The sequence below is a fragment of the Anoplopoma fimbria genome, chromosome 15 (assembly GCF_027596085.1).
Source record: "Anoplopoma fimbria isolate UVic2021 breed Golden Eagle Sablefish chromosome 15, Afim_UVic_2022, whole genome shotgun sequence".
In the NCBI taxonomy this organism is placed as follows: Eukaryota; Metazoa; Chordata; class Actinopteri; order Perciformes; family Anoplopomatidae; genus Anoplopoma; species Anoplopoma fimbria.
Genome location: NC_072463.1, coordinates 12,434,971 through 12,446,302, shown reverse-complemented (window position 1 = coordinate 12,446,302; position 11,332 = coordinate 12,434,971). Strand labels below are relative to the sequence as shown.

Genomic DNA, 11,332 nt, shown 5'->3' with positions numbered 1-11,332 from the left:
ATTTAGAGAAGGATTTGGCATGGTATTCATTTAATAATGTAAGATGTACTGGATTCCTGGGGGTAAGAGAGAGAGAGTGCAAGTATAGACTGAAGAGAAGACGTGACGCAAAAACTTTCTTTCATCACGAAGCCCAGTGTTACTGTCCAATTATTCTCTGGTTTATCTATAAACAAGGGACAGCCGACTCATAGGAACGGGTCCAAAACGGGTTGAATGTGCACGAGCAGGTCCGCCTTACCTCTCATGTACGGAATGTCTGAGATGACATTTGCGCTTCATTTTTATAAATTAAGTCCAGACGTAGTATCCCACTCCATGCACACATGTGCAATATATGACGCATCGTACAGCCCCGGTTAAAGAGACAGAAGATTTGCTCAGGAGCTGCTGGAGACCAAAACTGAGCTAAAAGGAGATTTATTAAACTTTACAAGATGATAGTATGTCAATGTTGCATTCAATGCTTGTTCTGCTGCGCTCAAGGGGCCCTAATAAATCCATAAATGCAGCATTGCTAATGCAGAGTTACGTACGTAGCAACCAAAGATGGGCCAACATATAGAATAGATGGCAATAAGAAAATAACACCAGCTGTTTCCTTTAAGCTTATGTCAGACTGAAACTTCACTGCAACAGCAGACCATCTGACTGTTTAGTTTCATAAAGCAACACAATGCAGACTCCTTAAAGCAAGTAGATGGCCCCTGGCCCTCTCAACAACGGTTTCAGTTATTCACAGTTATGAATCACATCATGTGTCACAAACTGCATGCATCACACGGGTAAGCTCCAACTATCTCAGTGTTTCTGCAGACACCGAGTCAATGAGCCGAGACATGGTGACCGGATGTTTGTTTCTGGAGGCAAAGTGAAGCAGACGAGATATAAACAAATCCTCCACATGTGATTTCCTCCTCTGACCTCTAGCCTTTTTTTCCCTCCGCAGCCTCACCAGCCCTCTGACAGGATCACTTGACACCCCATCCGTCCCCTCCCCTGCCTCGGTCCCTCCATCTTCTCCCCTCTCTCCACCCTCCCTGCCCTCCTCCAACCCTCCGGTCCGGCCATGTCGGCCCAGACCCCCCCTCCCACGGTGAAGTCCTCCCAGCTCCCCTCGTGTCCTCCTCTACCTGCGTCCACTCCTCCGACCCTCCCTCCCCCTCTACCCCCTGTCTCCAAACCCCCTCCCCCTCCCATCTCAAAACTTCCTCCCCCCTCACCTCCAATCCTCCCCCTTCCTCTGTACCTCCCCCTCTCTCCCACAACCCTCCTCCCCTGTCTCTTCCTCCCCCTCTCTCCCCTACTCCAGTGTCTCCTGCTCCTCTGCTTTCTCCGCAGCCGACTGTCTCCTCTGATCTTACTCCCTCCTTAACTCCTCTTCCCGCTCCATTGTTGCCAGCAATCCCATCCTCCTCCTCCTCCACCTCATCTCCTCCTCCTCCTCCTGTTATCCCACCATCACCTCAAACTCCTTCATTGCTGAGTCTTATTGATCGGATGGTTGGGAGCGTCTCCGTATGGCAGCCAAAAGGACTCAGCCAGGACCAAACCACAAGTATAATGGAGAAAGAGATGGCTGGGGTGAGAGACAGAGACACAGACACAGACACACACACACACACACACACACACACACACACACACACACACACACACACACACACACACACACACACACACACACACACACACACACACACACACACACACACACACACACACACACACACACACACTTACATACTGTTCAACTGTTTGGATTAGAGTTTATATTAATGCCTCTCTGGAAAAAAGATGGCAATCAACTGAAGGCTTTAGCTTGTTGTACAGCAACTCTTAAGGAGGTTTGATGCTCTAAAAGCGTTCTCTGACAATTTGTAAAACCATGACACAGCAAAACACTTTATTTCATGGTTCCAGAATTTCCTAATTATGTCTGTGGATGTTTTGAGGAGATAACTATGTAGTTTTCCACTAATTATAGGCAAAGTTCTGAAATATCTATTTGAGTTTGGTTAGTTGTGTTGAGTCAACAGAACGCTCAGAGCCAAATACTCAAACACCAAAGACTGGTGCATGAAATGAAAAGAAATAGACTTGAAGTGTAAAAATATTCCTAAGGTTTTCTGTTACGTTCGTACATGAGACAGACGACAGAAAAACACGGCTAAAACAGCTCCTGTGTAGAGCAAGGAGACATTCAGCTTAGCTCAGCGTTAAGACTGGAAGCAGGGGGAAACAGTTAGCATCCTCTCTCCAAACGTAATGGTTCTCTATTCAGGAATCAAAGCAATAATAAAGCAGCAAAAAGATATTGGCTATGTAAAGATGTAGAGGAGTAATGTCTACCTTAGCAGAGAATGACGTTACTCTCCCTCTGTGTGTGTAATCAACATGTTCAGAGCCGTGTGGAGGCAATAGAAATATCAGTATTTAGCACATTTAAAATACACCCAACACTATTATTGTTTAGGTATTAACCTGTCGTATTTCATTTATTTAAACCAAAACACAAACAGAACACTAAAAACTGTCAAGTAATTGTGACATGTCACTCCCTCTAAAACCACAAATTACCATGTTTTCTGTTTGAATACAGATTAAAAGAAACAATATCCAGCATGTGAGAACTACAGCGGGCTTTAGATGTACTTTAAAGTCAGGACACAGCCAGGCTAGCTGTTTTTCCTTGTTTCCTGTCTTTATGCTGAGCTAAGCTCATTGCCTCCAGGCTGTATTTGCGCTTCATACTTAATGAGATTTATATCAATCCTCTCATCTCACTCTAGGAAACAAAATTAATAGGTGCAATCCTAAGAAGACAAACTATTCCTTCAAGCCCAAGTAAAATATTAATTCATTATTCATATTCAATATTGAAACTGTTTATTTCTATGTTCGGTTATTGAATTATATACTTGACTGTAGACAAACTTAACATTTTTGTATGACCTGCTGTTCACTGACTAAAGAATCTCAAGCTTACACTACTAGTTCATCTGTGTCACAGTGTCTCAGTTTCCTCTAATGGCATAGTCCTTTCCAGGACTCTTCCTATGAATCTACAGTTACATATCATTTTCTTTCTGTATAGGAAACTATGGGCATGTTAAAATATCTGCTGGTTGAAATAATTCAGGCTGCTGTGAGTGCTGTGTTGCTTTCACTGTTGTCTACTTGTGCTATAGGAAAATCGACACAACATTTATGTTTGTGGTGTTGCATATTGTATGTGTTCGTCAACATACTTGATTCAGCACTTTTCTGTCCATGTTCTCCATTCTGACCTCAGAGTTGTAACGCATGTCGTTGTTTGCAGGCGTTCCTGGTTCACGGCACAGAGGACAAGGCCACGAAGCTGTCAGTACGGCTGCCTGATGAACAGGGGGCGCCGTCCGTACGTGACCTGATGGTCAAACAACACAAGACATGTACGTATTACACACTAATGCAGAGAGCTACCATGAAAGAGTCAGAGCGTGGAAATACAAAATTCAAGATATTCTAGCAGAGCACAGATAGCAGACTGGTTGTTGATTCACTCTTGATATGTTTTTTGTCAGTTTTCCACTTAGATGGTTCCTCTCTGGTGTTTGATGACATCTTCAAATTGATCTCGTTCTACAGTGTCAGCAGGTAACACATATACAAACATATATATATATATATCAACTTATACATATATACACACAATTATATATATAAAAACATATGTATGTATATATATATATACACACATATATATATACAAATATATTTATATACTGTATATATACATATATATACACAGATATATATACATACATACATATATATACACACACACACACACATATATATACATATATGTACACGCAGACATACATCTAAACAGTACATACAGTAAACAACCATCACATGCAATATGCATCTACACACAGTAACACCATAGAAATCGTATGAAACATACCTACACACACACACACACACACACACACACACACACACACACACACACACACACACACACACACACACACACACACACACACACACACAGATTGTGTTATGTCATATTATTTAAACTCCCTGCTCGACTTAATACTGCTTTTTATTACTATCAAATCCACCCAATAGGGACATTCTCGCCATCCCACTGAGGTTACCCCGCGCTATTACCACGGCAACTAAGAGAGAGGAGCTGGAGGTCATCTCTGCTATGGGTGCAGGTAGATAAATCTACATTATTAGCACACTGAAGTTGGGTCACTGCTGCAGCAAAGAGCTGGATACAGCAATGGAAGATGGAAGATAAAAGGAATCGCATCGATTCAGCTACTCACAGCAGAAGTGCTTAAATTACATTATATATGTGAAGGACATCATGTATGAATATATACAGACACAGAATGTGTGTATTATATCATTTACGGCTCTTCATGGGCATTAAAGGGAGCCCAAGTAGGTGCACTGTTAAGGGCTTAATTTGCATGTATTCAATTTTAACTGTCTGGACACTTCAGAATGTTATTTGTGTTGTAGCCCAGAGTTAGAGTAGTACCTTACCAAGATCTGTATCTTTCTGTTAAATATGAGGCTTTTCAAAGGTCTTTAATGAACCATCGAGCTCAGTCAAACTGTGAACGATTGTTTTCATATAATCATACCATGTGAGACGGACGATTACAGTGATTACATGACATATAATATGAAAAACCTGATATGAGAGCACAAAGGAACTTTTTTGACACCGACTGCATGTGTTGCAGATTTCTGGACGTCCGATCTGAACCAGCAGGCGAAGGACCAGGACCGGGCTTTGGATCAGAACCAAAACAGACTGTACATGTATGTCAACCCAGTCACTGTGGAGCAGAGCGCCGACAAACACCTGAACCAACCTTCTATCTCCAAACTTGATAACGTCACCCCTCCGAACCTTACCTCTGCCCTGCAGAATGGAGAAGTCCCACAGAAGATCAGCACAGAAGTCAAAGGTCACGCCAAAACCCCGCCCACCCAGGACATTAAATACAAGCGCCCCCCACCCCGACCTCCGAGCCTGGGCTCAGGATCTGGGATGGGCCTCCTCTTCTCCTCTCCTCCCTCGCCTCAAAATTTACCTACAGCAGCTGAGAGAAAAGAGGAAGGAAGGGGAGGTGCAGGGGAGAGAGAAGAGAGGAAGTCAATGTCAACATCACTCACTCCATCGAGGCCTCCTGTCCCCCTGCAGAGCCGAACTGCTCCCCCGCTGCCTCCAGCTCCCCTCCGTCGCACCTCATCCAGGAGAAGCACTGACCGAGAGGTGGGAGAGGGGACGGAGAGAGAGAAGGGACAAAATCCTGCAAAGAGAACTGAGAGAGAGGGGGAGGAGAGAGAGGCGAGGAGAAAACAGGAAGTAAATCAGGTCAGCTGGATGAAGGGGTTGAACAAGAGAACAGCAGCCAGCCTCAAGAGAGTGAGGTAAAAAAGGACAGCGAAAAGACAGAGAGAGAGGTCGAGAAGGAGGAAAAAGAGGTGAAAATGGATAAAGAGGAGGATAAACAAAATTCCAGCTCCCACTGTGCGCCATTAGCGAAGAAACCGTCCCGTCCAGTCCCTCCGCCGAGGAAGAAACAATGTTCCCCAGACTCACCTGTGAGCCCCAACCAGGCAGGAGGAGGACTAGCCAATCAGACTGCTGGGATGAGAGGGCCCCCTCCCTCCCCGGCGAGGCGTCCAGATGTGTCTCTGTACTCGCCGCAGGGGGGTAATGTACTGGTGACCGATCCCGACTCCTGCTCTACCAGCAGCACAGAGGAAGAAGGAGAGCCGAACCAGGAACTGGAGCAAAACGCCAAGTAAGTTTAGATAGGATGATCTGTTTAAAATCATATACTAACCTATTATTCATACTAACTATTCTAACACATATTTGAAACATGTAGGCCAAACTTGTTGGCTCTTTAATAAAGGTGTTAAACTATTGTAAACAGGCAAAAGGTCCAACTAACAGTGAGTAGGTTTCCAAAAATAATATCTATATGATGAGTGAAAGCCACAATACATAAAGTATCACAGTCTGTTTAAGTCCAGCCCCTGACCAAGGTAAAAGTGTGGTGTTTGTCTAGGTCCAAACAGTGTTCCATATGAAGAATGTGTTTCTCTCTCTCTCTCATATAAATACACTATGAGTATAATTGTGATTTCTTTTCCGGAAGTCCTCTTATGTAAAGTTAAATCAAAAGATTCCACTGTTACATTCACCGCCCAAATACATAGTTAAGCAAGTATCATGCATGCAAAGTATCATATTGCACATGTTACTTGTTGTTTATTAAGACAGACATGGACCTTGTACAGAGTTGAAATCATCAAACGTTCTGAGCTATGCAGACTAATTAATCTCTGTGTGACACTTCCCTGCACTGAAGGTCTCAGACTGGACCTCATAATCAGTTGGTACCACTATGTTGATCAAAGGATGCATAGTCACGAGTCAGGCAGTCAGAAGCCACTGGATCAAACACTGTTAGTCACTGTAAGACGTAGAAGGGAGGAGGACTCACTTTCTACGTCTCTTCCAGTCGCCCTGCAGAGAGCCGCAGCCCCAAGGCAGCAGTGAGGAGAACCCCCACCACCGTTATGTTGGACCGAGCCCGCTACCGCCTGTCCACCGTCATCACCGGCCTCATCAGCCACGAGCGCCGCCTCACACAGCGCATCGTGGAGCTGGCCAGGGACCCTCTGAGCTACTTTGGGAACCTGGTGAGTGCACTGAGGGAGAAACAGATCTGGTTTGATTTCCACATTCAGCTGATTTGGATTTCTCCAATGGATAACCACAATAAGAAGAAGAAGAAGAAGTCTCAAATACAAATTGAATCAAGTTTAGCTTTCATGTTTTGCATTCAGGTAAAAGAGCACCGGGCATTCACCTTGGAGACCATGTCGAAGCACTCCACCTCCACGGAGCTGTTACAGGAGATCAGGCAGATGATCACCCAGCTGAAGAGTTACCTGCTGCAGAGCACGGAGCTGCAAGCTATGCTGGAGCCACAGCATCAGTACACACAAGACAAAATGGGTAACTTTGAAACTTCTTCATGTTAAATTCTTTAAGTGTTATGTGGGGCCAGCTATATGGGGAATTTGGGGATTTTTTTTTTGATGTTCTTTGTATATTTTACCTTTTTACATTTACAATCTGAGAAAATAACCCTTATGATGTCATAAGTAAAGTGTCATTGTAAACTACATTTATAACAGAGCCTGCGAAACAAACAGCAAACATTGCACACAGCATTATTGGATAGGGACAATCAAACCAAAAGATACTATTGAGTTGCATTGTGGGAAATGTAGGATCCTGCATTTACAGCGCTTGACCTGAAATTCAAGATATATTGGCCTCTGCTGATTGTAATTTTTTTTAACCATTCTTCTTCATTATTTTTTTTTATCCGTCACTTTTGAGTCCCACTAGTTCATGGTTACAATACTACAATCGCTGGAGTGTCACTTTATAAAGCCTGATGCTTTTTTAATCACATAATGTCTTCAGCCCATGATGAGGTAGATGAGGATACAATTTTTTTGAATTTAAAGCTGTTCAATATTGTAACAACTGTACAGTCTGATAGAATCCAATAGAGCAAACCTTTAGTAGTATTGAGGTTTTGTGAAGCCATTACAATGGTGCTAAGTTTTTGTCGACACTGTGTCACTGATTCAACTACATGGTCATTTTCAAAATGGCAAAATTAACTAAATGGAAAATTAAAAACAGTTTGAAGTAATCATCCATGTGTGTGTCCGTGCAGAGAACATAGTAGAAGCTGCTCTGTGTAAGAGTGTACTGAAGCCACTGAGGGAGCCAATATACCAGAGTCTGGAGAAGCTGCACACCAACGACGGCAGCCTGAAACAGCTGGCCCAGAACCAGGTAGGGCTGGACGGGATCCCTCCTGCAGGACACCACACACAGCCTCTGTGCAGTGCATTTATATCCACACTAGTAGTAGCAGCGGTAGCAGTATGAATGCTGACAGTGTGTGTGTGTGTGTGTGTGTGTGTGTGTGTGTGTGTGTGTGTGTGTGTGTGTGTGTGTGTGTGTGTGTGTGTGTGTGTGTGTGTGTGTGTGTGTGTGTGTGTTGTGTGTGTCAGTCTGGCGTCCTGGGCAGCACCACCACGGCGTTGGGGGTAACCACTGCCGTCCCCGAGGCCTCTGCTATGGAGAAGATCAGCATCAAACTGAACAACCTACATCTGGAGTATTCTCCCCAGAAAAAGATCGAGCTCATGCTGAAGGCCTGCAAGCTCATCTACGACTCCATGTCTGTCAGCAGTCCAGGTCAGAGCCCCAAACTGTCCTTTAACCTCCAACCCCGGAGGCTAACTGTTGTTAACTGTTGTTTTATTATCAAAAAAAGTAAAACAGGAAGTCAACTTACCAAGAGCATAGACATGCAGAGATGGTTTGTGAACTACGGTTTTGAAGCCTCAATTCGACATTTTGTCCATCGACTTTTTGTTTTTTTGGAACAAAACATTTGGTTGTGTTCCAAATACAACCAAATGCTTAAAGACATTCTTAGCCAAACAAAAAGTTAAAATGAACTATCATAAAAAATATTCATTGTTCTTTGCTTTTTGGGCCAATGGGCATCGCATAAACTGTGGCCTCTATGCCAAAGTCACCTCACATGCCAACGCTGTTCCTTGGGGCCCCGCCTTGTGGTGGCCTCAAGTGACTCAAGACAATCTTGAAAGAAGGTTAATTTGATATGCCAGTATCCTGTAATTTCCTGTAATTTTGTGTGTTTAGGGCGGGCCCATGGCGCTGATGACTTCCTGCCTGTAATGATGTATGTCCTGGCTAGATCCAATCTGTCCGCTCTGCAGCTGGACGTTGAATACATGATGGAGTTGATGGACCCATCGTTGGCACTAGGAGAAGGTGCCCAGTCAATACCTCAAACACTTTTTCCTGTTGACTTGATCTATGCGTTTATCACATTATTGATCATGCCCCCCTTGTGTGTGTGTGTGTGTGTGTGTGTGTGTTGTGTGTGTGTGTGTGTGTGTGTGTGTGTGTGTGCAGTGTTCCTATTATCTGACCACCACCTACGGCGCTCTGGAGCACATCAAGACTTTTGACCAGCAGAGGTCAGCAACACGGCAGCTCAGCAGAGAGGTCCAGGACTCCATCCACCGCTGGGAGAGACGACGCACGCTCAACCAGGAACGCATGTCCCAAGGATCTGTGCGGGTACACACACACACACACACACACACACACACACACACACACACACACACACACACACACACACACACACACACACACACACACACACACACACACACACACACACACACACACACACACACACTATTAACAATGGCACAGTGTGTGATCTGAAAAGGTCAGAGTGAATCACACGCTGAAAAGAGACAAAGGGATTGGTATTTGATGCTGCCAGCATTTGAATGCATTATGGCTCAAAGCACAGTATGATTAAATTGGAATTCTCATTGACCAATATATAGAAATTAATAAACAGGAAATCACACTGGTAGATGTGTGATGAATTGTGCTTCTACTTTGTCTGGGGAAAAACTGAAAACAATAAATCTCAGATGGCTCACACAGACACCACTAGAGAAACAGGCTGAGGTGTTTCATACTGATACCTCTCTGTAACTTCCTGTGTTTTTCTGTTGTACAGGACTTTCTGACAGTGTGTTGTCCAGAGATTGGAGCCAGTCCAAAAACTCTGGGTGTCCTCCCCACCACCACGATGCAGCAGCTAGCTGAGCAGTGTGCGGCACGCTTTGAACAAGGTAAATGTCAGTGCTGGGATTTTAAACTTACACTTGTTCTATTCAGCAGGATTCAGTTCCTGGCTTTATATAAAAGAACATGATTCATATTGTGTTACTCTAAAATCTAAGATTTGATAATGCACAAATTGGGGGACATCCGAGAAATGGAAATTCAAAAAAGAACTATCAACCCTGATCTAGCGAGATATCCTGACTTCCTGTCACTTCTCATTTTTCAAGTCCAGCAACCCGTGTCTTTTTCTGCTGGTTAAATGCATACAGTATTTTCAAAATAAACTTCTGTCATCACAAGAAACAATTTGGTTAGGTTTAGGAAATATTGTGAAATACTTAGTTAGGTTAAGGAAAAGAACATGGTTTTGGTTAAAATAACTACGAAAGTGGCGTTGCTTAAGTACAGCAGTTATGTGACAAATAAATCAACGTTGACCTCTTGTCAACAACGTTCTCTGGGTAAAAGACTGTTTTTTGCGGCCTTTTTACTTCCTGGTTCATGATTTACGTGGATAACAAACTAATTTATTTTGTATGCTATCTACAAATTACGGCATATTCATTTTCGTAGGCATATAGTTACGACCTCAGAATGATAACAGCCTGTATCATCATTCCCTATGTAACGTCATGCCTCCTTGTTTATTTCCACAGACTCCTATATGCTCAGTGTGTATATGGATGGTGTTCACCAGACGCTGGCTCCCACAGAGCTGGCCCTCAGTGTGAAGAACGGTTCCCAACCCGGAGCCTACTGCTTCATCTATCACCCTATCGACCAACCCGTCGAGCAGCAGCCCCAGCCCGGACGCAGCTGCCCCAATGACCCTCCTCCAGCTCCCCCTGCAGAGAGCTTTTTTCCGGCCGACTTTGCAGCTGGTGACGCTGTGGAGCCAGAGGCGGAGGAGGAGGAGGAGGAGGAGAGTCTGATTAGCTTGTAGCCGCTCCAGCATCACAGTGGCAGCTGCTGTATTGCTACGGTAACTACAGTGTGGCGACGGCATTAGTATGGACAGCGTTGTTATCTCAGGTCTCACTTGAAATGTTGATCTAAGTGAACTGAAATGATTTTTTCGTGCATCACCAAACAGAGCAGCAGCTGACTAAAATGACACAAAGACCAAAGAGATAAATGACTGATTTTGTATCTTAACATGGGGTCTGGAACCCCAGGGACTGCAGGAGGAAATTATTTTATAGAATGTAAAAATGCATGTTATTCTAACATGCGCATATATGATCATGTTTATACTGTTTATACTCTATGATACTCGATGCTACTCTCTATTACGCTCAAGACTGTCTACAGAGGTAGACTACGTTACTGATTATTGGCTGAGAAATTGGTTCTGTTATTTCTGTTGTGGGGGGGGGGGTTACAGTAGCAACTTTATGTACAAAAACTTTGAATTGCATTCCAAAATATCCAAAAGGCATTATGAAGTTTCATTCCACATGTGTCTGTATACTAATACGGAGTAAATTGTAAATAAATTGGCTTTTACAATTTGCCAATGCTGTTTCTTGT

General features: G+C 43.7%; 1 protein-coding gene across 1 annotated transcript; it reads left to right on the top strand.

Moving 5' to 3' along the window:
* Positions 1-1,220: 1,220 nt before the first annotated feature.
* rin3 (Ras and Rab interactor 3) lies at positions 1,221-11,332 on the top strand. Its single transcript, XM_054613820.1, is given in 14 exon segments — positions 1,221-1,584; positions 3,323-3,434; positions 3,567-3,639; positions 4,120-4,211; positions 4,752-5,342; positions 5,345-5,822; positions 6,549-6,729; positions 6,877-7,048; positions 7,785-7,906; positions 8,128-8,314; positions 8,789-8,922; positions 9,068-9,232; positions 9,693-9,807; positions 10,459-11,332. Coding segments are annotated over 14 exon segments (2,793 nt in total). The 5' UTR covers positions 1,221-1,500; the 3' UTR covers positions 10,746-11,332.